We start from the raw sequence: 27164 nt of genomic DNA, 5'->3' as shown, positions 1-27164 counted from the left end.
TAATAATGTCTAAGCTACTTATATATGCATCAATCCAGTATTTCACTCATGCATGAAATACATTATCATCAAGTTTCACTTCATGTAAGATCAAGTTGTCAGACATCAATGTATTTCTCACATACATACAACTGATAAACTAACAGACTCACTCACGAAGTCTCTTACCGTAAACTATTTTCAATGTATCAATTCAAGATTGACATCGGCAGAAACAACATCTTACGGGGGCATAATAGCAGCTAAAATTTTTCCAATTGCTCAAGAAAATCTTATTGCTCTATTAAAAAAAATCCTTCCTCCTATATAAACAGAAAACACGTATCAAACAAAATATGTTTCTTTCTTCCTGATTTATTCTTTGAGGAATCTCATGCGAACGCCGCTTCTATTCTTGCCGTCCCATTGACCAGTGGGTGCCGCCTTCGCCTGCTGTTGCTACTCTTCGGCGTCGTCAGCCGAGCTGAGGCAAAAGAAAACTCCTTCAAACTTAACGGCTTCAGGGTATCAATTTCTTGCCTGGTCTTCCTTCCCTTAGTCGTCGTCTCCACTACCAGTGGGGTCCCTTCTGCATCATTTCCTTGTCGTCTATTAACTTCCAATCCTGCCTAACTCTGTCTCACATTTAATGAAATAGAAGATGATGATGGTATTTATGCTTGTTGGGTTTCTGAACCTTTCATCTCTGTGCTTAGACATCAGTGGACAAGGAATGGCTGTGATCAGTGGATTGCCCACACGCATTCATATGTGCTGACTGTGAGACACTAAATTTAAGTCTCTCCTCTGCCCATCCAAGACTAGAATCTGTTCCATGATTCTTGAAGGCAAATATGTCAACGGAACTTCTCAGGGCCTCCGTCTGCCTTCTCCTCCTCCTCTTCCTCCACCAAAAGCTTGCCGCCTGTGCAGACGGAGAAGATAGCTTCACCTACAGTGGATTCAGAGGAGCCAATCTTACCCTCGATGGGGTGGCAGCGATCTCATCCGGCGGTCTTCTCGTGGTCACCGACAACACAATCCAGTCGAAGGGCCACGCCTTCTACCGAACCCCACTTCGATTCAAAGAGTCTCCTAATGGTACCGTCTTCTCCTTCTCCACCACTTTTGTCTTTGCCTTCATCTCAGAACCCGCGGACCTTAACGGGGATGGGATGGCCTTCTTAGTCTCCCCCACGAAGGACTTCTCCCGAGCCTTAGGTAATCAGTATTTAGGCCTCTTCAATCTAAGCAGCGTCGGTAATTCGACCAACCATGTCCTTGCGATCGAGCTTGACACAACCCGTAACCCCGAATTCCAAGATATTGATAATAACCATGTCGGCATCGATATCAACAACTTGAAATCTGATGAGTCCCACACTGCTGGTTATTATCTGAATGACACTGGTTCGTTCCAAAATCTAAGTCTCAGGAGCGGCCAAACCATGCAAGTTTGGGTAGACTATGATAGCCATGAGATGCTACTTAACGTGACCTTAGCTCCAATCGCAATGGCCAAACCCGGTAGACGTCTCTTATCGGCGGTCGTCAATCTTTCAAGCGTGTTGTTGGAAACTATGTATGTTGGATTCTCCGCCTCCAATGGTCCTTTCCTAACGTCTCATTACGTCCTTGGTTGGAGCTTTAAGATGAATGGCGTAGCCCAAGCTCTCGACTCCTCTCTGCTGCCTTCTGTTCCTCGTGCGAAATCAAATCACAAGTTAAAGGTTTTGCGCATCGGGCTGCCCTTGGCGTCATCTACGCTTGTTTTAGTCATCGTAGGGACTGTCGTGTTCATCCTGAGACGGAGGGGCAGGTATTCAGAGCTCCTGGAAGACTGGGAGCTTGAGTACGGGCCTCATCGGTTCTCCTACAAGGATTTGTTCAGGGCTGCCAAGGGTTTCAGGGACACGGAGCTTCTCGGAATGGGCGCGTTCGGGAGAGTGTACAAGGGTGTGCTACCGTCTTCTGGATCGGAGGTTGCAATTAAAAGAGTGTCCCATGGATCAAGACAGGGTATGAGAGAGTTCATTGCGGAGATCGTCAGCCTCGGTCGCCTCCGCCACCGAAACCTCGTCCAATTGCTGGGCTATTGCCGACGCCAAGGAGAGCTTCTGTTGGTGTATGATTATATGCCCAATGGCAGCCTCGAAAAGTTCCTGCATGATCAAGCTAAGCCTGCTCTGGATTGGGCGACCCGGTTTCGGATCATCAAAGGCGTGGCTTCAGGTCTATTATATCTTCACGAAGACTGGGAGCAAGTCGTCGTCCACAGAGACATTAAGGCGAGTAATGTGTTGCTCGATAATGAATTGAATGGAAGGTTGGGCGACTTTGGCCTAGCAAGGTTGTACGATCATGGAACGGATCCACAGACCACTCATGTCGTGGGAACCATGGGTTATCTTGCTCCCGAGCTTGCTCGAACCGGCAAGGCGACCACCATCACCGACGTGTTTGCGTTCGGGGCATTCCTTCTGGAGGTTGCTTGCGGCAGGAGGCCGGTGGACCCGACGGCGCACGAGGACCAGCTGGTTCTACAGGATTGGGTGGTGGAGAAATGGCGGAAGGGATCGATACTGGAGACGAGGGATCCGACGCTGGGAGAAGAGTACGCGGTGGAGGAGGTGGAGCTGGTTCTGAAGCTTGGACTGCTGTGCTCGCATCCGCTGCCCACAAAGCGACCCAGCATGCGCCAAGTCGTGCGGTACTTGGAAGGCCATGCGCCGCTCCCGGAGCTGTCGCCCGCGAACCTGAGCTTCAGCCTTCTCGCGCTGCTTCGCAAGGAAGGTTTCGATGACCAAATCATGTCGTGTCCTTCCTCCTCGGTGGCTACTGCATCTGTGCTTTCTGGAGGTCGTTGACGGAGTCCAACGATCGATTTTGGCGTCTCCCCTCGTTTGTCCCTTTGTCATAGTTTATTGTTTGGTTTAGAGCACTAATAGACAATCTACCAGCTATGGAGTAGTAATAAATACCCTATGATTGTTATCATGCCATACTAAAATGTTAATTTAGTCTACAACTAAACCAAAACTCAAAGTGAGTGCCTACGTATGAAATCACATGCCATGGAACCGTGACCATCACTCACCACATTTGAATGAAACCTTGCAGACATGCAAATTTACTAGCGTATGATGTTGTTGATGGCATGCCTCGTTTACAACATCATTTGATTCATTTATTGATTGTGCCCATCTTAATATATATAGAGACTCAACGAATTATCACAAAAGAGCTTCATGATTCATGGTAATAGACTAGAAAACGTCCACATGCTAGGTAGAGAACGATTTTTTGCAGGTTCTTCTAGTGAATCCGACGCGCATAGAAAAAGGTGAAGATTTATATTGAACGAGGAGAAAAATATATTGGAGGGCATATTAATTACACTTTGGGAACTATTTGGTCCTCTGAAAGTGTTGCAGACTTTGCAAGATACAGATGGCTGCCGTGTTTCTCAAGTGTCCTATAAAACCTTTTATAGCCGAGGATACCCGATAAAAGCATATTTAAGTTAGTGTATCGGTGCTGACTGCGAGGCGCTGAAGACCACGACTCTCTCCTCCTCCTCCGAACTATATTAACTGTCTGGTCCTCTGATCGTGTTGCAGATTTTGCACGGCACATATGGCCGCCATGTTTCTCCAGACTTTGGTCAGCCTCCTCCTCCTCCTCTTCTTCCACAAAAAGCTTGCAGCCTCCGGCAGCGCAAACCATGAATTCATCTTCAATGGATTCAGTGGAGCCAATCTTACGCTCGACGGGGTGGCATCCATCACCTCCAGTGGTCTGCTGAGGATCACCAACGCGACAACGCAGGTGAAGGGCCACGCCTTCCGTCCATCCCCACTTCGTTTCAGAGATCAAACTACTGGTAAAATCTTCTCCTTCTCCACCACTTTCGTCTTCGGCTTCATCCCAGAATTCGCCAATCTTAGCGGCCATGGAGTCGTCTTCTTGATTTCTCCCACCAAGGACTTCTCCGGAGCCTTAGGAAGTCAGTTCTTAGGCGTCTTCAACCAGAGCAACAATGGGAACTCGAGCGATCATATTCTTGGCATCGAGCTTGACACAATCTATGACCCTGAATTTCAGGATATTGATGACAATCATGTCGGAATCGACATTAACAGCCTGACATCTAACTCTTCCCACACCGCTGGTTATTATGCTGATGACTCTGGTTTGTTCAAAGCTTTAAGCCTTAGAAATGGTGAAGCCCTGCAAGTTTGGATAGATTACGACGGCCAAGAGATGCTGCTTAATGTTACCCTAGCTTCAATTCAAATGGCCAAACCCCAAAAACCTCTTTTATCCGCCATCATCGATCTATCAAGCGTGCTGACAGGTCCCATGTATGTTGGCTTCTCCTCATCCACTGGTTCTCTCCTGACGTCTCATTACATTCTGGGTTGGAGCTTTAACTTGAATGGAGTAGCTCAAGTTCTCAACTATTCCCTACTGCCCTCTCTCCCTCGTGTGAGACCCAAGCGAGGATCAAAGGCGTTGACCATTTCACTGCCTCTAGCATCAGCTGGACTAGTTCTAATCGTCGCAGGAGTCGTGGCTTTCATCGTAAGATGGAGGATCAAGTACGCAGAGGTCCGCGAGGACTGGGAGCTTCAGTACGGCCCTCATCGGTACTCCTACAAAGACTTGTACGAAGCTACCAAGGGTTTCGAGGACGAAGATTTGCTCGGAATAGGCGGATTCGGAAAGGTCTACAAGGGGGTGCTACAGACTTCTAAATCGGAGATTGCGGTGAAGAGAGTATCTCATGAATCAAGACAGGGCATGAGGGAGTTTGTCGCTGAGATAGTTAGCATCGGTCGCCTCCGCCACCGCAACCTTGTTCAGTTGTTGGGCTATTGCCGACGCAAAGGTGAGCTCCTGTTGGTGTATGAATACATGCCCAATGGCAGCCTGGACAAGTTTCTGTATGGCCAAGACAAGCCTACTCTGGATTGGGCGACACGGTTCCGGATCATCAAAGGCGTGGCATCAGGGCTTCTGTATCTACACGAAGATTGGGAGCAAGTCGTCATCCACAGAGACATCAAGGCGAGCAATGTGCTGCTCGACCATGAACTGAATGGAAGGTTGGGTGACTTCGGCCTAGCAAGATTATACGATCATGGGACTGTTCCCCTGACCACCCGTGTCGTGGGAACCATGGGTTATCTTGCTCCGGAGCTTGTTCGAACCGGCAAGGCGGCAACCATCACCGACGTGTTTGCATTCGGAATCTTCCTCTTGGAGGTTGCTTGCGGAAGGAGGCCCGTGGACCCGACGGCGGACGAGGAGAAGCTTATTCTGTCGGACTGGGTGTTGAAGAATTGGCAGAAGGGATCGATACTGGAGACGACGGATCCAAGGCTCGGAGAAGCGTACGCGGTGGAGGAGGTGGAGCTGGTGTTGAAGCTTGGACTGTTGTGCTCGCATCCACTGCCCACGGAAAGGCCGAGCATGCGCCAAGTGGTGCGCTACTTGGAGGGCCATGCACCGCTTCCCGAGCTGTCGCCCACGTACCTCAGCTTCGGCGCTTTTGTGCAGCGTCGCAACGACGGTGTCGATGGCCGTATCATGTCGAATACTTCGCCGGTGGCTACTACATCGGTTCTCTCCGGAGGTCGTTGACGGAGTCCGACAATCATGTGTGTCGTCTCCCCTGATTTGTCCCTTTGTCATACAGTGTATTGTTCGCTTTGAAGCACTAAAAGACTATCTACCAGTTGTGGTGTAGTAATACCCTGTGATTGTTATCATGGCATACTAAAATGTTAATTTAGTCTACAACTCAACCAAAACTCAACGTGGGTGCCTACGTATGAAATCACATGCCATGGAACCTTGACCATCACTCCCCACATTTGAATGAAACCTTGTTGACATGCAAATTTATTAGCGTATGATAGATATTGTTGATGGCATACCTCGTTGACAACATCATTTGATTCATTTGTTAATTGTGCCATCTTATAATATCTAGATACTCGAGGAACTATCACAAAAGAGTTTCATGATTCATGGTAAAAGGATAGAAGATGTCAATACTTATTCTGTTCAACATTTGCTTAAATTCAGATTCTTCACTTGATAACACCGAAAATGGTCGATGTATTTTTGTGATAATTTATTAATTATTGCAAGGCTCATTTTACTACATATCAATGCATAGTAAAGGATCATGAATTGTGATAATTTATTAACTATAAATAAAATATCTAACGTGTTTTGTATTGACAACAGATTCATGTCGGTTCTATTTAATTTGAAAGATTCACTTATACCCTATGATATTTTTTATGTAATGAAATGATATAAAAGTCCATGTGACATTGTGAAGTAGGGCATTATATTCTTCACATAGGGTTTTATGCCTGTGGAGATTTTTAGACTTGAGTAATAATTGTGAATTCAATAGATTCAGGTAGATAGTTTGTGATAGTATAAAGGTTAAGAATTTGATGTGATTTAAAAATATTATTTTTTGAGCCTGTTGTCATATGATATCCAAGCACGATGATATTATTGGATTATGTTGAAGGTATAGAAATTATTTAAGGGTTATTAACACGTACCTGATTAGGTTGATGCATTTCGGTATCACTTAGTTGAGGAGAGGACAAAGATATCAATTGTGGTGTGAGGGTGTTACTTCTTCAGGTATTGCAAGATACATTTGTAGAGAAAGAGGTAGGAAAATTGCATAGGGGGTGAGATGCTGCTCAACTATAGTGATAAGGGAGTGTATGTCTTAAGGAGAACTACTAATTGGTAATGTGAGAGGTATGTTTGAGGGGGTCGGAGATGTTGTCATATGAATCCAGTGATGTATGATTGTCGGAGTAGCTCGCATTATTGATAGCCCATGATTTTAAAAGAGAAAAGTAGTCTCGACAAAAATAATATGACATGATATAAAACTTTTTGAGTTTGAGGATTATAGCATCGAAAAAACATTATATTCAAAAGAATACCCTATCAAGATATAAGGCTTGGATCTTGGTATTAACTTATGTGAAACATATAGACGTAACTAGGGATAACATAAATAGTCAAATACTTTGAGTTTTTGAAAGTTTGAGATTTTATAAAATATTTTTTTCAAATGATTGATGTTGTAGGACTAGGGTGAGCATGTGGTTAATAAGGTAGACTATAATTTGAAAGGTTGTTAACCAAAAGGTTGGTGGTATAAAGACTTGGTGTAAAATAGTTAAAACAGTTTCGACTATGCGATGTTTTCGTTTAGTATAGTCAACTAGTTGAGGAGTGTATAATGGTTACTTAAGATGTTGTATGTTACAGGATGAGAGGTAGGTTTTAAGATTTGGTATTTATCTCCTCCATTAGAGTAAATTATTTTAATGATAAACTAGAAGAAGTTCTCGACCAACTTTCTAAAGTGGTTAAAGACTATGGTGACTTCATATTTATATTTGAGTAAGTATAATCATGTATATTTAATAAAATAATCTATAAAAATAATATAAAATATAAAATTATCAAAAAAAGTGATTGGGACAAGGTTTTAAATATTGGTGTAGATAATTTCAAATAGTTTAGAGTTGGAAGATTTCATAAAAGGTAGTATGTGACTTTTATTATTGAGACAAGTATTATAATAAATTATAATTCTACTTGATTTAAAAATTAAAAAAGAGTAATGAGAAAGTAGGTATTGTTAAATGGAGGATGATAGATGACTAAGATGATAATGTCACACATTAATTAGTGCATCAACAAAAGTAAGAGCGGTTGACAAAATGATTTATGAAATTGACAACTACTTGTCGATGTTGTCTTTATTTTGTCTCTAAAATAATGATGCTCTTATGCTCAAATTCTTTACAAGAAATGAGTTAGGAATGAACTTAATAGAGATATTATTTTATTTATAGAATTAAAAAATAAAAATAATAATTTTTTTAATATGAGAAATACACAGAGCGTCATTGAGTATAAAAATATTGGTATTTGAATTAAGTATTATGGACCAGTGTAACTAATGGAGATTCTATTACTGTTACCAATGATGATGTCTTTATTGCTTCTATAGTCATTGTGAATGAATAGGTTATGTAGATCATAAATAATATGATAAGAATCACTAGAGTCAACAATCCAATTGTTTGGATGAGAAGTCAAAATAGTCATAATGTTTGTATAAGGTTAATTGGGTATAGTAGTAGGTTTGAATCGAGATCGATAAACTTTTGTTGTGTGTTCGATTTTATCATATAATTGGGAAACAACTTTTTGTTGGTTGTTATTGTTGGAACGTCAAAGTTGCTAATAGTTATAATGTAAGTTATTTCTTGAGTAATTTGGATTGAAGTTGTCACCATAATTGAAAGGTTGATAGTATAATCGAGGATGATAGTTCTATGTGTTACTCATGTGTCCAAGAGGCATCTTATTTGTTTCTTTATTGAAGTTCCTGTTGCTTTAGTTGCTCTTTCTTTTCGATCTTTTACTGACTTATAATCAATCAAGTATGATTTATCTTTTCAAGTATGATTTATAATCAATCAACTTTTCATATAGTTCCTCAAATGACATCAACAAGTCATGTGCTCGAATTGTTATCGCCAATTCATTATAGTCATCTCCTAAGTCATTGAGAGTATACACAATAACTTCTTCATCACTCAAGCGATGACTTATTAAAACCAAATCATTTATAATAACTTTTATATTTTACATATAATCAACAATAGTACTTTCCTATTGTATTATTTTTATCAAAGTATATAAGAGACTTAACATACGAGTCCGAGACTGATTGGCAAGAATGATTTATAACTTTGATCATGCTTCTACTACAGTGGTGTATGAAGATATTAGTAGTATTATGGATTGAATGACTGGGGTTTGAATTACTTGTAGAATAAGACGATCTTATCATAATCATAACTTGTGATCAAGATTTGTTATTGGGCTAGGTTCTTCTAGTATTTTGATTTTTTTTTTTATGAATACTTGAAAGAGTCATTCATATAGCTTAATAGATCATATCTAAATAGAATATGAAAGAATTTTGCATACCAAGATGTATAGTTACTACTATTGGATAATTTAAAAGGAATCAGAGTTACAGATACATATAAGTCCTGTTGAGAAGAATTATTGTTTCCTATAAGAGCTTCCTATAAGAGCAATAATTGGAGTGTCAATAATATAAAAGGAAGACATGCTTAGAGTATGAATCGATCCGATGAATCTATTTATCGATAAATGCATAGGCTCGAGAGAGGGTGGAGAGGCAACCATAGTGGGGGGTCTGTCGGCAAAGTAGCAGCAGCAATGTTGTACACCCTCAAGGACGAGGAGCCCGAGAGGAGGCAATGGGCACTCAGCTTATTGTGGTGCAACTGTCGAGAGGTGGTTGTTTGGAAGCAAGCTGTCGAAGCTGGTGGCCACAGAGAAAGTCGCTGGCTCTGGGAGGAGAAGAGGTTGTTGGTGTAGGGAGGCCTCATTATTTCTATGGCAACAAAAAGGAAGATGGCTACAACAAGGCATATGAGGGGCGAGTACTTGGTGGCAAAGGGAGCTTTATTGAGGAAGAAGCAAATTTTTATGTAATGAAATGATACAAAGGTCCATGTGACATTGTGAAGTAGGGCATTGTATTCTTCACATAGGATTTTGCGTCGGTGTGGAGATTTTTGGGTTGGGTAATGATTGTGAATTCAATAGATTCAGGTACATAGTTTATGATAGCATAAAGGTCAAAGATTTGATGTGACTTAAATATATTATTTTTTTAGCATGTTGTCATGTGATATGCAAGCTCGATGATATTATTGGGTTACGTTAAAGGTATAGAAATTATTTAAGGGTTATTGATACGTACCTTATTAGGCTGATGTATTTCGATATCACTTGGTCGAGGAGAGGACAAAGACATCAATTGTAGTGTGGGGGTATTACTTCATCAGGTATTGCAGGATAAATTTATAGAGAAATAGGTGGGGAAATTATATACGGGGTGAGATGCTGCTCAACTGTAGTGACAAGAGAGTGTATGTCTTAAGGAGAACTACTAATTAGTAAGGTGAGAGGTGTGTTTGAGAGGGTCGGAGATGTACTCATATGAATCCAGTGATGTATGATTGTTAGAGTAGCTTACATCATTGATAGCCCATGGTTTTAAAAGAGAAAAGTAATCTCGACAAAAATAACATGATATGATATAAAAACTTTTTGGTTTGAGGATTATAGCATCAAAAAGCATTATGTTCAAAAGAATACCCTATGAAGATACAAGGTTTGAATCTTGGTATTAACTTATGTGAAGCATACAGACGTAACTAGAGATAATATAAACAGTCAAATACTTTGAGTTTTTGAAGGTTTGAGATTTTATAAAATAGCTTTTCAAATGATGGCTGATGTTGTAGGACTGGGGTGAGCATGTGGTTAATAAGGCAAACTATAATTTAAAAGGTTGGTGGTATGAAGGCTTGGTGTAAAATAGTTAAGTAGTTTTGACTATACGATGTTTTCATTTAGTAGAGTCAACTAGTTGAGGAGTGTGTGGTAGTTACTTAAGATGTTGTATGTCACGGGATGAGAGGTAGGTTTTAAGATTTGGTATTCATCTCCTCCATTAGAGTAAATTATTTTAATGGTAGACCGGAAGAAGTTCTCGACTAATTTTTTAAAGTAGTTAAAGACTATGGTGACTTCATATTTATGTTTGAGTATGTATAATCATGTATATTTAATAAAGTAATCTATGAAAATAATATAAAATATAAAATTATCAAAAAAATAGTTGGGACAGGGCTTTAGACATTGGTGTAGATAATTTCAAATAGTTTAGAGTATGTTCTGGAAAATTTCATAAAAGATAGTCTGTGACTTTTATTATTAAGGCAAGTATTATAATAAGTTATAATTCTACTTGATTTAAAAATTAAAAATAAAGTAATGAGAAAGTAGGTATTGTTAAATGGAGGATGATAGATAACTAAGATGATAATGTCACACAATAATTAATGCATCAATTAAAGTAAGAGCGGTTGACTAAGTGATTTATGAAACTGACAACTACTCGTAGATGTTGTATTTATTTTGTCTCTAAAATAATGATGCTCTTAAGCTCAAATCCTTTACAAGAAATGAGTTAAGAAAGAACTTAATAGATATATTATTTTATTTACAAAATTAAAAAATAAAAAATAAAAATAATATTTCTTTTAATATAAGAAATACACAGAGCATCATTGAGTATAAAAATATTAGTGTTTGAATTAAGTATTATGGACTAGTGTAACTAATAGAGATTCTATTACCGTTACCAATGATGATGTCTTTATTGCCTCTATAGTCATTGTGAATGAATAGGTTTTGTAGATCAGAAGTAATATGATAAGAATCACTAAGTCAACAATCCAATTGTTTGGTTGAGAAGTTAAAGTAGTAATAATGTTTGCATAAGGTCAATTGAGTATAGTAGTAGGCTTAGGTCGAGATCAATAAACTTTTGTTGTGTGTTCGATTTTGTCACAGAATTGACAAACGTCTTTTTGTTGGTTGTTATTGTTGGAATGTCAAAGTTGCTAATAGTTATAATGTAAGTTATTTCCTGAGTAATTTGGATTAAAGTTGTCACCATAATTGAAAGGTTGATAGTTTTATGTGTTACTCATGTGTCCAAGAGGTATCTTATTTGTTTCTTTGTTGAAGTTTCTGTTGCTTTGGTTGCTCTTTCTTTTTTATCTTTTACTGTCTTGAGCTATGATAGTTGATCCTATCATTTTTTTCTTATCTTTCTAAGTATGATTCATAATCAATCAACTTTTCATATAGTTCCTCAAATGACATCAACAAGTCATATGCCCGAACTTCTACCGCTAATTCCTTATAGTCATCTCCTAAATCATTGAGAGTATGCACAATAACTTCTTCATCACTCAAGGGATAACTTATTAAAACCAAGTCATCTATAATAACTTTTATATTTTGAATATAATTCCTCTTGTATTATTTTCGTCAAAGAATATAAGAGACTTAGCATACGATTGGCGAGAATGATTTATAACTTTGATCATGCTTCTACTATAGTGGTGCATGAAAATATTAGTAATATTATGGATTGGTTTGAATTACTTGTAAAATAAGATGATCTTATCATAATCATATGATCAAGATTTGTTATTGGGCTAGGTTCTTCTAGTATTTTGATCTTTTTTGGTGTATAATTGAAAGAGTCATCGATGTAGCCTAATAGATCATATCCAATTAGAATATTAGAGAATTGTGCACACCAAGACATATAGTTACTATCATTGGATAATTTAAAAGAAATCAGTATTGATAGATATAAGTATTGTATGTTGAGAAAAATTATTGTTTCCTATAGGAGCAATAATTGGAGTGTCAATAATATACAAGGAAGACATGCTTAGAGTATGAATCGATCGGATGAATCTATTTATCGGTAAATGCATAAGCTTGAGAGAGGGTGGAGAGGCACCCATAGTGGGGTGTCTATCGGCAAAGTAGCAGCAGCGATGTTGTACACCCTCAAGGACGAGGAGCCCGAGAGGAGGCAATGGGCACTCAGCTTATTGTGGTGCAACTGTCGAGAGGTGGTTGTTTGGAAGCAAGCTATCGAAGCTGGTGGTCGCAGAGAAAGTCACTGGCTCTAAGAGGAGAAGAGGTTGTTGGTGTAGGGAAGCCTCATTATTTCTATGACAACAAAAAGGAAGATGGGAAGATGACTACAACAAGGAATATGAGGGGCGAGTACTCGGTGGCAAAGGGAGCTTTATTGAGGAAGAAGCAACGCTCAGTACAAAGGTGTGTCATGCTTCTTCCTGGGGCACTATTACTACAGCGACGTCAATAGTTCAGTGATCGGAGGAGAGGCAGCACAACGATCATATTGGCTTGAAGTCTATCGACTGGTGATAAATTAACAAGGGAGGATTCTTGTTGTCACCGACAAATCAATGGTAGATTGTTATCATTAGACGACGAGGAAGAGTGAAAAGCTTTGCTCAACGTAAGAGGGGCTCTGCTATCATGTAGAAACAAGAAATAGGTTGTGAAAGAGATGATTTTATTCATTGAGGTAAAGAATATTTATATAGATTTAATCTGAGGGAGAAATTTTTCTCAATCAATTACTCAAATCATGTAGTCAAATAAGTTATTCAAATTTATGATTGATTCTCAAATATTGATTTGCTCTATTATGATCTTCTGTCACAATCTTCTATCACATATCGCCATCAAATTTACTGCAAACAAAGACTTCAAAATATCTATCAAGAAAAAGAAATGACAGAAGAATTGAAATGGTCATCGTGTCACATGTTATCAGAGCCTTCGTGGTGACTTCGTAGTCTAGCAAGGATAAGAAACATGATGATGATGATGATGATGATGATATATATATATATATTCCTTCCATCTCGTGTTTAGAAAATTAGCGCATGAGAATAATCGTGATAATAAGCCCCCCGGTCTTGGCATTCGGACAAAAAGTGGTAGATGGACCAGTCACGTACGCGCTATTTCGAACATCTTCTGTGCAATTCCATACTGTTGACTATTCAAAGCCATGAAAAATCAATCTCTGATGTACCTCAGTTTCTAAATCTACGATCGTTACTGAGAACTCGATCCAAATTTTGCAAGACTCATATGTCAGCGATGTTTCTCAAGACTTTGGTCTTCCTGTTCCTCCACCGAGCAGTTGCAGACTCTTGTGGTGGTAATGATGGGTTCACCTTCAATGGATTCCGTTGCCACAATATTGCTCCCGACGGGATCGCGTCGATCACCTCCGACGGGCTTCTCGTGGTCACCAACAATACAATCCAGTCGATGGGCCACGCCTTCTACCGAACCCCACTTCGCTTCAGAGATTCTCCTAATGGTACCGTCTTCTCCTTCTCCACCACTTTTGTGTTTGCCTTCATCTCAGAACTCTCGGACCTTGGCGGGGATGGGATGGCCTTCTTAGTTTCCCCCACCAAGGACTTCTCCCCAGCCTTAGGTAGTCAGTATTTAGGCCTCTTCAATTCAAGCAGCCGCGGTAACTCGACCAACCATGTCCTTGCGATCGAGCTTGACACAATCGGTAACCCCGAATTCCAAGATATTGATAATAACCATGTCGGCATCGATATCAACAACTTGAAATCTGATGAGTCCCACACTGCTGGTTATTATCTGAATGACACTGATTCGTTCCAAAATCTAAGTCTCAGGAGCGGCCAAACCATGCAAGTTTGGGTAGACTATGATAGCCATGAGATGCTACTTAACGTGACCTTAGCTTCAATCCCAATGGCCAAACCCCATAGACCTCTCTTATCTGCGGTCGTCAATCTTTCAAGCGTGTTGTTGGAAACGATGTATGTTGGATTCTCCTCCTCCACTGGTCCTTGGCTAACATCTCACTACGTCCTTGGTTGGAGTTTTAAGATGAATGGCGTAGCCCAAGCTCTCGACTTCTCCCTGCTGCCTCCTCTTCCTCGTGCGAAATCAAATCACAAGTTAAAGGTTTTGCTCATCGGGCTGCCCCTGGCGTCGGCTGGACTTGCTGTGATCATCGTGTCCATAGTGAGATGGAGGATCAAGCATGCAGAAGTGCTCGAGGATTGGGAGCTTGAGTATGGGCCTCATCGGTTCTCCTACAGAGATCTGTTCGTCGCTACGAAGGGTTTTAAAGATAAGGAGCTGCTCGGAATAGGCGGATTCGGAAAGGTCTACAAGGGGGCCCTACAGACTTCTAAATCAGAGATTGCGGTGAAGAGAGTGTCTCATGAATCAAGTCAGGGCATGAGGGAGTTCATAGCAGAGATCGTCAGCCTCGGCCGCCTCCGCCACCGCAACCTTGTTCAGTTGTTGGGCTATTGCCGGCGCAAAGGGGAGCTGCTGTTGGTGTATGATTACATGCCTAATGGCAGCCTGGACAAGTTTCTGTATGGCGAAGACAAGACTACTCTGGATTGGGCGACGCGCTTCCGGATCATCAAAGGCGTGGCATCAGGGCTTCTGTATCTACATGAGGACTGGGAGCAAGTCGTCATCCACAGAGACATCAAGGCGAGCAACGTGCTGCTCGACCATGAACTGAACGGAAGGTTGGGTGACTTTGGCCTGGCAAGGTTATATGATCATGGAACCGATCCACACACCACCCGCATCGTCGGAACCATGGGTTATCTTGCTCCCGAGCTTGTTCGAACAGGCAAGGCGACCACCATCACCGACGTGTTTGCGTTCGGGGTCTTCCTCTTGGAGGTTGCTTGCGGGAGGCGGCCGGTGGACTCGGTTGCGTCCGGGAAGGAGCTGATTTTGTTGGATTGGGTGGTGGAGAATTGGCGGCAGGGATCGATACTTGCGACGAGGATCCGAGGCTGGGAGAAGAGTACGTGGTGGAGGAGATGGAGCTGGTTCTGAAGCTTGGCTTGCTGTGCTCGCATCCGCTGCCGGCAGGCAGGCCGAGCATGCGGCGAGTGGTGGAGTTCTTGGAGGGCGAAGCAGCACTTCCGGAACTGTCGCCGACGTACCTAAGCTTCAACGTTCTTGCGATGCTTCACAATGAAGGCTTCGATGATTACATCATGTCGTATCCTTGGTCGGGAGCCCCTTCATCCGCCATTTCTGAAGCTCGGTGAGATCATGCGGTAGCTCACCATGTCACTCGCGCTATCTATCTTTCCTTCCAGTCTTAAAGATTTAGCCTTTGTTTTTTTCACTTGAAAGGAAGTGATTTTTTTTACGTGTTTTCATTGCATTTTACAATCACGAGATCGAACAAAACTGAAATTGTCGATCCTGCAAAGATGGCAAGGAAGGTGTGAGAAAGTAAAGAAATAAGATAATATACTTCTGGATTTTTGATGATTTAAAGTAAATATACTGATAGATGACTTTGTAATATGTTATTGCCATCCATTACGACATCAAATGTTTTATGTATGGAGTCGATCGTAAAAAGGATCGAAGGAGTCGTCCTCCTCCTCTGCGGTGGAACTGAGAGGCACGAGGAGCTTTCACCTCTATCGATACGCGATCTAGTAGAAAGAGAGGAAGAAGAGCTTTTGCCTGGATCATCCATGCTCGACTTGGGCATCATCACAATTAAACTTTGACTCATCTAAAAATAAATTTAATTCCACCAATAATGGGTCCACATTTCTCAATATTTTTTTCTCAAATATGATAGGATTCAAAGTGTGAGTAGTAATTAGTATTTTTTAAAAAAAAAAATCAATATATCGTTTATGTATCAAAAATACTAGTTCAATTAAGAATATTCATTAAGGAGTGTTCAAATCAATTCGATTTGAACTGAACCATTAGAATCATTTTTTCAATTTGATTTAGTTAAAATAAGATAGTTTGAATCGAAACCCGATTCAAATCTATCTAATCGAATCCAATTTGATTAACTAGTTATCTAATTTATAATTTTAAATATTTTAAATATATATTTTCAATGAATCAATTCAATCGATTGAACCAAATCAGAATCTTAGTCCCATTAAACAACATTTATGAAATTGAGCTCAAGGCATTTATCAAATTAGACCTTTGTGTCGTTCGATCGCGTTCCATCCATTTCTGAATAGGACCGTGACATTTCAGGATGTAGACTATTGTACTACTTTGAGATGTGTGTATCACGTCCGTTGTGAATACTTAGTTTAGTTTGGTCCGACGTGTCTGTCAACTATATGTATGATACCAAAATATTCTTTATCAAATAAACGAAGAGAAAAATATATTCAAGAATAAAAATAAGGTGAGGAAAAAAAAGAAAAAAAACCTTTTTGGTCTGTGAGGGTGCATTCACGTCCTGTGTTTGCTTCACCGTTGGCGTTGCTGTCACTGAGCAAAAAAATCTACATGCGTACGTGACTTTCTTTGTTTTCCATAACATCAAGTGTCCAATTTTTTCTTTGGGTCGTCTGTGTTATCATCGATTGGCCATTTACATCATAGATTTGTATGCATATGTATTAACAGGGAAAACAAGGCAAAATTAAAATGGACTCCTTGGCAATGTAGAGTTGATCTCATATTTTAAACTTATGTGCTGACTGTGAGACACTGAAGACTACGACTCTCTCCGACGGCGATAAACGGGTTCCGAAACATATTAACTACACTTTGGGAACTATTTGGTCCTCCGAACGAGTTGCAGACTTTGCACGACACATATGGCTGCCGTGTTTCTCAAGTAACCTATAAAACTAAGCCGATGATACCCGATGAAAGCAGACTTAAGTTAGTAGAACAGCAAAAATAATATCAAATTCAAGTTGAATTAGTGTACGTGGGGCCGTGTGGGCCAGGATCCATATGGGGTGACTGCGAGACGCTGAAAACCACGACTCTCTCCTCCGACGATCAACCAACTCCGAAATATATGAACTGTTTGGTCCTCTGATCGTGTTGCAGATTTTGCACGACACATATGGCCGCCATGTTTCTCCAGACTTTGGTCAGCCTCCTCCTCCTCTTCTTCCACAAAAAGCTTGCAGCCTCCGGCAGCGAAAACCATGAATTCATCTTCAATGGATTCGGTGGCGCTAATCTTACGCTCGACGGGGTGGCATCCATCACCTCCAGTGGTCTGCTGAGGATCACCAACGCGACAGCGCAGGTGAAGGGCCACGCCTTCCGTCCATCCCCACTTCGTTTCAGAGATCAAACTACTGGTAAAATCTTCTCCTTCTCCACCACTTTCGTCTTCGGCTTCGTCCCAGAATTCGCCAATCTTAGCGGCCATGGAGTCGTCTTCTCGATTTCTCCCACCAAGGACTTCTCCGGAGCCTTAGGAAGTCAGTTCTTAGGCCTCTTCAACCAGAGCAACAATGGGAACTCGGGCGATCATATTCTTGGCATCGAGCTTGACACAATCTATGACCCTGAATTCCAAGATATTGATGACAATCATGTCGGAATCGATATTAACAGCCTGACATCTAACAATTCCCACACCGCTGGTTATTATGCTGATGACTCTGGTTTGTTCAAAGCTTTAAGCCTTAGAAATGGTGAAGCCCTGCAAGTTTGGATAGATTACGACGCCCAAGAGATGATGCTTAATGTTACCTTAGCTACAATTCAAATGGCCAAACCCCAAAAACCTCTCTTATCCGCGATCATCGATCTATCAAGCGTGCTAACAGATCCCATGTATGTTGGCTTCTCCTCATCCACTGGTTCTCTCCTGACGTCTCATTACATTCTGGGTTGGAGCTTTAAGATGAATGGAGTAGCTCAAGCTCTCGACTATTCCCTACTACCCTCGCTCCCTCGTGTGAGACCCAAGCGAGGATCAAAGGCGTTGACCATTTCACTGCCTCTATCATCAGCTGGACTAGTTCTAATCGTCGTAGGAGTCGTGGCTTTCATCGTAAGATGGAGGATCAAGTACGCAGAGGTCCGCGAGGACTGGGAGCTTGAGTACGGCCCTCATCGGTTCTCCTACAAAGACTTGTACAAAGCTACCAAGGGTTTCAAGGACAAAGATTTGCTCGGAATAGGCGGATTCGGAAAGGTCTACAAGGGGGTGCTACAGACTTCTAAATCGGAGATTGCGGTGAAGAGAGTATCTCATGAATCAAGACAGGGCATGAGGGAGTTTGTCGCTGAGATAGTTAGCATCGGTCGCCTCCGCCACCGCAACCTTGTTCAGTTGTTGGGCTATTGCCGACGCAAAGGGGAGCTCCTGTTGGTGTATGAATGCATGCCCAATGGCAGCCTGGACAAGTTTCTGTATGGCCAAGACAAGCCAACTCTGGATTGGGCGACGCGGTTCCGGATCATCAAAGGCGTGGCATCAGGGCTTCTGTATCTACACGAAGATTGGGAGCAAGTCGTCATCCACAGAGACATCAAGGCGAGCAATGTGCTGCTCGACCACGAATTGAATGGAAGGTTGGGTGACTTCGGCCTAGCAAGACTATACGATCATGGGACTGTTCCCCTGACCACCCATGTCGTGGGAACCATGGGTTATCTTGCTCCCGAGCTTGTTCGAACCGGCAAGGCGGCCACCATCACCGACGTGTTTGCATTCGGAATCTTCCTCTTGGAGGTTGCTTGTGGAAGGCGGCCGGTGGACTCGATCGCGTCCGGGGAGGAGCTGATTTTGTTGGATTGGGTGGTGGAGAATTGGCGGCAGGGATCGATACTTGCGACGAGAGATCCGAAGCTGGGAGATGAGTACGTGGTGGAGGAGGTGGAGTTGGTTTTGAAGCTTGGATTGCTGTGCTCGCATCCGCTGCCGGCAGGCAGGCCGAGCATGCGACAAGTGGTGGAGTACTTGGAGGGCGAAGCAGCACTTCCGGAACTGTCACCGACGTACCTCAGCTTCAGCGTTCTTGCGATGCTTCACAATGAAGGCTTCGATGATTACATCATGTCGTATCCTTCGTCGGTGGCCATTTCTGGAGCTTGGTAATTGCAGATGGGAAGCATTACATTATGACAGTTGTTGTCTCCCATCTCTTCTGTTCCTTTTGTTAGTCGATACAATTATTGACTTCAGATTAATATTAGCATTATAGGAGAGTGATCTCTTATTGATGACATTTGCTCAGGCGATTTATTTTGTGTGCTTAATTTGACTTAAATCGATTAATCAAACAAAAAAAAAGATATTCTCAAACTAGAATTAATTATAACCTTCAAAATTAAATTATTAATGAACCGGTTGAGATCAAATTAATTTTAAATTGATTCGATTTGAGTTCTATTTTGATTCGATTTAAAATTTTAATTTGATTTGAACGCCATATTAATCCTTCCTTTGAGCCAAATCCCTCTCCACCAACTAGAGAAGTTGTCAATATGACACCCATAATGCCCATAACTAGAATCCAACCTTAACATGCAATCGACATCATCCAAGACATCCATAGTATCCTTGCCAATGGAACAGACCCTACCACTGTAAATTCCTAAACCTCTAATCTAATGATTGCAAGGAGATAGACAACGGAGCAACTTCCAACACAAAGAGTTTGATTCCCGGTATGTTCGAAAGCTTTTAAATTAAATGTCACTCCTCCCTTACACCCATAGATAGGGCTTAGAATACCCTCAAAATATATATGGACTGCCTCTGCAACCTCTGCTACAACACACTATCTTGGTGACCTGAGACGACCGGTGTCGACTACCTCTGCTACACACTATCTTGACTCATGACTCCTTGCGCAACTCTTTCACTGTAACCTCCGATCTAGAAGACGGTGGCACGGCCTTGAAGAACTCATTTGCCCATGAGCATCTGATCGTCTTCCTCGCCCAACTCTGTGATCTGATATATCAATCAGGTCCTCTCAGGAAACCTTAATGTACTTCGGAAACCTGTTTTGAGGCCAATCACCTACAGCAGCAGGCTTATGGTTTGAGCTTTGCCTTCCTTCCCTCCAGCCACATACCCACCATTCTCCACCTTCTCGTTCTTGCCGCTCCCGATCGCTACGAACTCTCGGCCGCTCCCCGCCTCCTGCAGCATTTGCACCACCGTCCTCATCGACGGCCGCATCGTCGGCAGCCTCGCCGTGCACAGCACCGCGACGCGCAGCACCTTGACGGCTTCCTCTCTCGCCCACTCCGGGATTCTCCCGTCCACCAGAGCCATCACGCTCACCCTGCTGATCATCCTCCCCGCCACCCAGCAGACGATGTCTTTGTTCTCCCCGTACTCCGCCTCTATCGGCTGTCTCCCCGTCACCAGCTCCATCAGCACCACCCCGAAGCTGTACACGTCGCTCTTCTCGTTTACCTTCCATGTGTACGCGTACTCTGCACATCCAGGGCGAAACATATCAGCGGCAGGAACAGAGTTTGCGATGCTCGGAGACCTCTATGAAGAAGCTTCGAAATCGATGAGTAAAAGAAAGCACAAAAGCAGCGGCGATCGAAACAAATTAGCTGACTACTGATATAGCGCAGAGGATCATCTACCTGGGGCGATGTAGCCGTGGGTACCGGCGATGACATGAGCAGCGGAGGCCTCCCCTGCTCCTCCTCCTGCAGGAGCGGACTGCAGGATTTTGGCGAGGCCGAAGTCTGCGATGCGCGGCTTGAGGCAGTCGTCCAGGAGAATGTTGCTGGACTTGACGTCCCGGTGCAGGATGGGACGGTCCCAGCCGTGGTGCAGGTACTCCAGCCCCCGTGCCGCCCCCACCGCGATCTCGTACCTCTCCTCCCACCCCAACTCCTCCTCCTTCCCCGCCGCTGCCGCCGACACTGGCCCGTGCAGCCGGTCCCAGAGGCTTCCGTTGGGGAGGTGCTCGTACACCAGCAGGCTCCACTCCTCGCTCGTGATGCTGCAGTACAGCTTAACCACGTTGACGTGCCGCACCGCGCTCAGCGTCCCTACCTCCGCCTCGAACTCCCTCGCGGCTGATCTCCTTCTTACCCGCCTCCGCGCTGCCAGCATCGCCGCCGTGCTCCACTCCTTCGTGCCCCCCGCCGCGTCGCGCCATATCTGCTTCACCGCCACAACCTCCCCGCTACCCAACTCGACTCGGTACACCTCTCCGGACCCGCCCTTTCCGATGAAGTTGTCCGGCTTGATCCCGTCGACGATCTCCTGCTCGTCGAACGTCAGGATCCGGAACGACTTCATGTCCCACGATGGATCCTTAACGACGGCCCGTCCGCAGCCGCGTGCGTCGGCTCGGCGCTTCTTTAGGACGATGTAGAAGCCGAGGCAGGCGACGAGTCCGGCGGCACCGGCGAGGAAGCATGTGAGGATGATGCGAAGCTCATCCGAGGAGGCCCTCCGGACGGAGGAGCAGCGCCTGAGCGAGCTGAGGCTGTTGGCGCCGCTGCCATCGATGCAGAGGCCGGGGTTCCCAGCGAAGCTACTGCTGTATGCGGGGATGGCGAGCCCCGCGGGCACGGCGCCTGTGAGGCTGTTGTTGGAGAGGTCAAGGGCGGACAGCTTCAGCGTGGTAAGGCTCGCTGGGATCTCGCCGGAGAGCTGGTTGTTGCTCAAGTCCAGCGAATTGAGCCTCGTCAGTGCGCCGAGGCTCGCGGGGATCGGCCCGGAGAGCTTGTTCTCGGCGAGGCTGACGGAGTTTAACGAGACGCACGAGCCGATCGCATCTGGGATCGCTCCTGAGAAGCTGTTGCTTTCCAAATAAAGATATGCCAGGTTCTTTAACCCTCCAATGCTCGCCGGAATCTCACCGGAGAATTCGTTGTTCGACAAGTATATTTTCACAATCGACGCCATATCTCCGATCTCCGACGGCAGTTGGCCGGAGAACCGGTTGTTGTCGAGAGACAGCTGGTATAAAGACTTTGCTTTGCCGATCCCGGCGCCGATTGGGCCTTCGAACTGGTTGATGGAGAGGTCGATTAACTGCAGATTGGGCAGGCTCCAGAGCCCGGCGGGAACGTTACCGGAGAGCGAATTGTTGTTTACCCTGAACCGAATCAAAGACGAGCAGTTGGTGTAGCTCGCCGGGATCTCCCCGGTGAATTTATTCTCCAGCATGAGAAGCTTCTTCATCGTCCCCTTCCTGCACATATCCGGTGGGATGCCGCCCGTGAAGAAGTTGGTCGACACGTCGATGAAGATGAACTCCGTCCAGCTCCCGAGCTTCGCCGGCAGCGACCCGTTGAGCCGGTTCGAGTAGAGTGAGAGGTTTACGAGGCGCCGGAACTCCCCAAACTCCGGCGGGACCTGGCCGGAGAGGTCGTTCATAAACAGCTGTAGCGACACGAGGTTCGTCAAGCTCCGGAGCTCAGAGAGGTCGCCTTCCAGTTGGTTCATGGACGCGTCGAACAAGGCCAGCTCTGAGAGGTTTCCGAACCCGGCCGGGATCCTCCCGGTTAGCGAATTATTATAGAGCTCCAGTTGCCAGAGTTTAGAGAGTCTTGTGATCTCCGAAGGGATCCCGCCGGTGAGGAAATTGTCGGCGAGCTCGAGGTCGACGAGCTCGGCCAAGTTTCCAATTGATGCCGGGATGTCACCGTGGATATTGGAGTCCGAGAGGAAGAGCCAGTTGAGCTTGGTCAAGCTCACAACCACCTCCGGGAAGGGATTGGGATCGAACGGGTTATCCCCGAGACTCAGCTGTTCCAACTCGGTGAGGCCACCAAGCGAACTCCACGGGAAGACGCCGGTGAAGGCGTTATCGGAAAGGTTCAAGACTTGGAGCTTGTTGAGCGGCGCCAGGTCGGGGACGGCCCCGCCGAGGTAGTTGAAGGCGAGGTCGAGGTGGCGGAGGCCAGTGCAGTTGCTGACGTCGGCGGAGACGGAGCCCGTGAGGCTGTTGGAGCCAAGGGAGAGGGCGGAGAGCGAGGGGAGACGGCAGAGGGAATCGAACGCGATCTCGCCCGAAATGCCGGTTTCTGTGAGGTCAATCTCCGACACGGAGCCGTTGGAATCACACTTGATTCCGGTGAAGCTGCAAGCGGAGCTACCTGCATCCCAAGATTGGAAGACAGTGGCATTGGTGGAGGCCTTTAGGGATGCTTTGAATTGTAAGAGGATTTGGAGCTCTTCCTCGGGAGTTGACGCGCCTCCAGGGAGGAGGCACAGGAAGAGGAGGGAGAGGAGGGGGAGGAGGAACAGGTAGTGGTGGTGGTGGTGGTGGCGAAGGTGCAGCATCTTTTGGGAGGAGATGGTGGTGGTGGAGTCTGGTTTTGCTACGTTTTAATCAATAGAACAATTGGAGACGAAGCCTCGGCAGGAAGTAGAGAACTGATGTCAGCCCACGAGGCAGTCGATCGGCCTAATCTTTTCCGGCTTTTGTCGTTTGGTGACGTGTGCGTGCATGAATTCCTCGTGGCCGCCGAGTTGGACTTCTATGTTGCTCAGTCGGTCAACCTCACAGGTGAGCCTCGACAGCTAGTTTCTGCTACCACTATACCATACACTCGGATATAACTGAATCCTGATTGGAGAAATAAACAACGGCCCCACCGCAGGCGTGACGGTGTGCGACAAACACACAAGAGACGTTGCCCATCCGATTACCCATGCACGAATCTTAAGGTAGAGATGTGATGATCCTAAAACAAAACGTTGAGTAATGTAGTGGGATTCCCCCCTCCAATGATTGGGCACAGTGATGCGTTTCTCCGTCAACAGCACAAGGGAACAGTACGTCCGTGGAATTCATGTTTCTGTCTACCCACAAGAAAATTTTCTGAAATGCCTATAGAGATCCCAATTACCCTATTCTGTGCATGGATATGAGATGAAGCTTCATTATAAGCTTCTAGTGCAGAAAGATAGAATCATAGTATATCTGTGCCTTTTGTTCTATCTATTGTCTCACAGTAGTCTCATTTCATGATATCAGAGATCAGATCAGACCCGAAGCCATACGGTCAACTAATGAACAGTACCAGTCGTCGGGTATTAAAAAGGTGTTTCCTTTTTGTGTCCGTTCTCATAGAAAGACGAAGAAGCTCTCGAAGTTTGGCCACACAATTTGTAGCCATGAATGATGCAGACACCTTATAAACACCATCATGTTCTTTTCAGCCCGCAATCTTTTGGATCCATATGTCACTGTTGGAAAGGGGATTGCACAAAGACCATCTAGAAGGCCTTTCTTTATCTTCTAGAATTACCACCACCTTTGGGCCCACTACTGTAAACAAGTTCACTAGTTGGTGGTGTCAAGTTGTGATGGATTATATAGATAGGGAAGATAAGGGAAATGAGTGAGGGACAATTTATATATTGTTAGGAAAAGAACTGATTGAATGAGATAATATTATTAACAAGGAAATTTGATCAAGAAGTGGTTGTCAATCCCAATCATGGATTAGTCAAAAGGAAGCTTCCTTTCTCTGAGACTTGATCAGTGTAGTGATTGAGTCCCCTCATGACTCAATGTGCACAAGTCCAACTACTTTTGGTGCTCCTTCCCATAATTCATCCCACCACTCTGTTTCTGCCAAACTGATTTATATTTCAATCACTTAAAATGCTCATATCCAGACTGTCATGGTTCGGTGTCCATTTAGTACATATCATGGTCTCAAAAAGTCAAAAGATTCATTGGCCTTTCTCTTGTAGTCTTCCTTCTAAGTGCCTCTCTCTCTCTCTCTCTACTGTTGTTCTGCCATAATATTTCAGCAACAGAGTTGAACAACAAATCTACTTTGTTGATCAAAACAGCATCTCCAAAGTTACTATTCTCTTCTCCCAATTCAGTGTCCATTTAGTACATATCATGGTCTGAAAAAGTCAGAAGAGTTCATTGGCCTTTCTCTTGGCAGGCTTCTAAGTGCTCTCTCTCTCTCTCTCTCTCTCTCTCTCTACTGTTGTTCTGCCATAATATTTCAGCAACAGAGTTGAACAACTATCTACTTTGTTGATCAGAGACAGCATCTCCAAAGGTTCTATTCACTTCTCCCTATTCAATGGAAGGTTGTCAATATCTATCTATGACAATGATTTCATCTAGAAATGTAGGCCAAAGTTTATTTGATTGTGTTCTGGAAACATTACCATACTCCAAAGGAAATTTTAGTGACCAATAGTGGTGCCTCTTGGTGTCTCTGAAAGGTCAGATTAACTCTGTTTCTAAGAGGAGGAAATCAGGCTTTGAAAGTTCCCATGAACCTCAGCAAATAGATAGCATTGGACTAATGTTTTGATGATCTAACCTGTGAAACATTGCCATGCCATGGCAGCAAAAATATCTAAAGATCAAACACCTCTTATGATGTCTTCAATTTCATAGAAGGAATGTTGTCATTGCTTTCTTTGAAGTTATGTTTTATCACCACAAGTTTGATACATCTAAGAATTATCTATAATTTAGTGCATTATCACAATAGCATTTTAATTTGAAGCCCCAATTATACACACCTATAAGAGCCCAAGTCTAAGGGGAGCACCCAACCCAATCCATACGCAATTGTCACCCTCAAGAGAGAGGTTAATTGGGTCCAACCGAATGAGAAATGTCCAAATTACGAGCCCAATCCAACTCTAAATGTGCCACCATCATGATTAGGTCGAACCAACGGCGTAAAACCGGCACTACGGCAAACCTGAAAGAAAAGCTCATCGATTCTTCACCGCTAAACCCTAGCCTTTGCCCTCGTCCGTCGCGGCCGCCGCTTCGTAGGCAGAGAGATGACAACCGAAGACAAGCCCGAGGTCGACCTGCGTCTCCTCTCCAGCCTTCTTGACGAAGAAGAAGAAGAAGGAAAGGAAGAAGTAGAGAAGGGATTACCAGCAGATGACGAGGCTGCAATGTTAGATGTTGCCGAGGGCGGCGAGAATGGGGATCAGCGGTACTACCTGACCTCCATCCAATCCACGGTGGTCATCCGCCAGATCCGATCGCAGGGTCTCTCCTTCCAGCTCTGGCCCGCCGCCTCCTCCCTCGTCTCCCTCCTTGACAGCCGTCCCTCCGCCCTCCTCCTCCCGGCTACCTCCCAGATCCGGATCCTCGAGCTCGGCTCCGGCACCGGCCTCGTCGGCATCGCCGCCGCCGCCATCCTCGGCGCCAGCGTAACCCTAACCGACCTCCCCCACGTCCTCCCCAACCTCCGGTTCAACGCCGAGTCCAACGCCGCCGCCGTGGCCGCCCGCGGCGGCTCCCTCGATGTTCGCCAGCTGCGGTGGGGGGAGGACGAGGACGCCGCGGCCCTGGTCGACGGCGAACCAGCATTCGACGTCGTCGTGGCGTCGGATGTGGTTTACTACGAACACCTGATCGACCCGCTGCTGCGGACGCTGCGGGTGTTCGCGACGGGCGAGGCGGCCTTCGTGATGGCGCATCTGAGGAGGTGGAAGAAGAGGGACTCCTTGTTCTTCCGCAAGGCGAGGAAGCTGTTCGACGTGGCCGTGGTGCACACCGACCCGCCATTGCCCGGAAAACGACTCGGGGTGGCTGTATACCGCTTCACAGCGAAAAGAAAGCTCTTATGATAGGATCAGCAACGAGATTCCTTCGGTGGCTCAATCAAAGCTTTGAACCTCTCTGAAGAAGATTCATAATCTCAAAACTAGTCACCATGATAGATTGGTTTCTACCAAATCTTGCTTTAATCTCTATATTGTGTTTCTTGGTTTTGTCCATAGATTCATGCTTTGCATTTAAATCTGGAATATGTACCAAATAACAGAAAACAAATATATTTGTATCAAACACTTTGGATTTAGCATGTGATAATGTAGAGGCAGCTCTTGT

At 44.4% G+C, this 27164-nt stretch overlaps 3 protein-coding genes and 1 pseudogene across 5 annotated transcripts; 3 read left to right on the top strand and 1 right to left on the bottom strand.

Moving 5' to 3' along the window:
- Nucleotides 1-726: 726 nt before the first annotated feature.
- On the top strand, nucleotides 727-5719 carry LOC103997328 (L-type lectin-domain containing receptor kinase SIT2-like). Of its 2 annotated transcripts, none has more exons than XM_065082452.1 (3): nucleotides 727-2796; nucleotides 2900-2910; nucleotides 3679-5719. In XM_065082452.1, the coding sequence occupies exons 1-3, from the start codon at nucleotides 834-836 to the stop codon at nucleotides 5623-5625; spliced, it is 3921 nt and encodes a 1306-aa protein (XP_064938524.1). In that variant the 5' UTR covers nucleotides 727-833; the 3' UTR covers nucleotides 5626-5719. The 2 variants fall into 2 exon arrangements, with proteins under 2 accessions (XP_064938524.1, XP_064938525.1); XM_065082453.1 differs by lacking the exon at nucleotides 2900-2910 and adding an exon at nucleotides 3503-3527 and having other exon boundaries at nucleotides 727-2841; nucleotides 3987-5719.
- Nucleotides 5720-13630: 7911 nt separating this feature from the next.
- LOC135592789 (L-type lectin-domain containing receptor kinase SIT2-like) lies at nucleotides 13631-19565 on the top strand (annotated as a pseudogene). The gene is made up of 2 exons (XR_010479239.1): nucleotides 13631-15595; nucleotides 17473-19565. The product of XR_010479239.1 is annotated as an L-type lectin-domain containing receptor kinase SIT2-like (transcript).
- Nucleotides 19566-20010: 445 nt separating this feature from the next.
- On the bottom strand, nucleotides 20011-23697 carry LOC103997329 (receptor-like protein kinase 7). The gene is made up of 2 exons (XM_009418504.3): nucleotides 20950-23697; nucleotides 20011-20787 (listed from the first exon to the last, which is right to left on the bottom strand). Exons 1-2 carry the CDS (start codon nucleotides 23609-23611, stop codon nucleotides 20366-20368), a joined length of 3084 nt encoding a protein of 1027 aa, XP_009416779.2. The 5' UTR covers nucleotides 23612-23697; the 3' UTR covers nucleotides 20011-20365.
- A 2297-nt stretch (nucleotides 23698-25994) lies between these two features.
- LOC135592786 (uncharacterized) lies at nucleotides 25995-27044 on the top strand. Its single transcript, XM_065082451.1, has one exon. It carries the CDS (start codon nucleotides 26102-26104, stop codon nucleotides 26900-26902), a length of 801 nt encoding a protein of 266 aa, XP_064938523.1. The 5' UTR covers nucleotides 25995-26101; the 3' UTR covers nucleotides 26903-27044.
- Nucleotides 27045-27164: the final 120 nt, after the last annotated feature.

Source organism: Musa acuminata, chromosome BXJ1-9 (genome assembly GCF_036884655.1).
Source record: "Musa acuminata AAA Group cultivar baxijiao chromosome BXJ1-9, Cavendish_Baxijiao_AAA, whole genome shotgun sequence".
In the NCBI taxonomy this organism is placed as follows: domain Eukaryota; kingdom Viridiplantae; phylum Streptophyta; class Magnoliopsida; order Zingiberales; family Musaceae; genus Musa; species Musa acuminata.
This window is presented reverse-complemented; position numbering and strand designations above follow the sequence as displayed.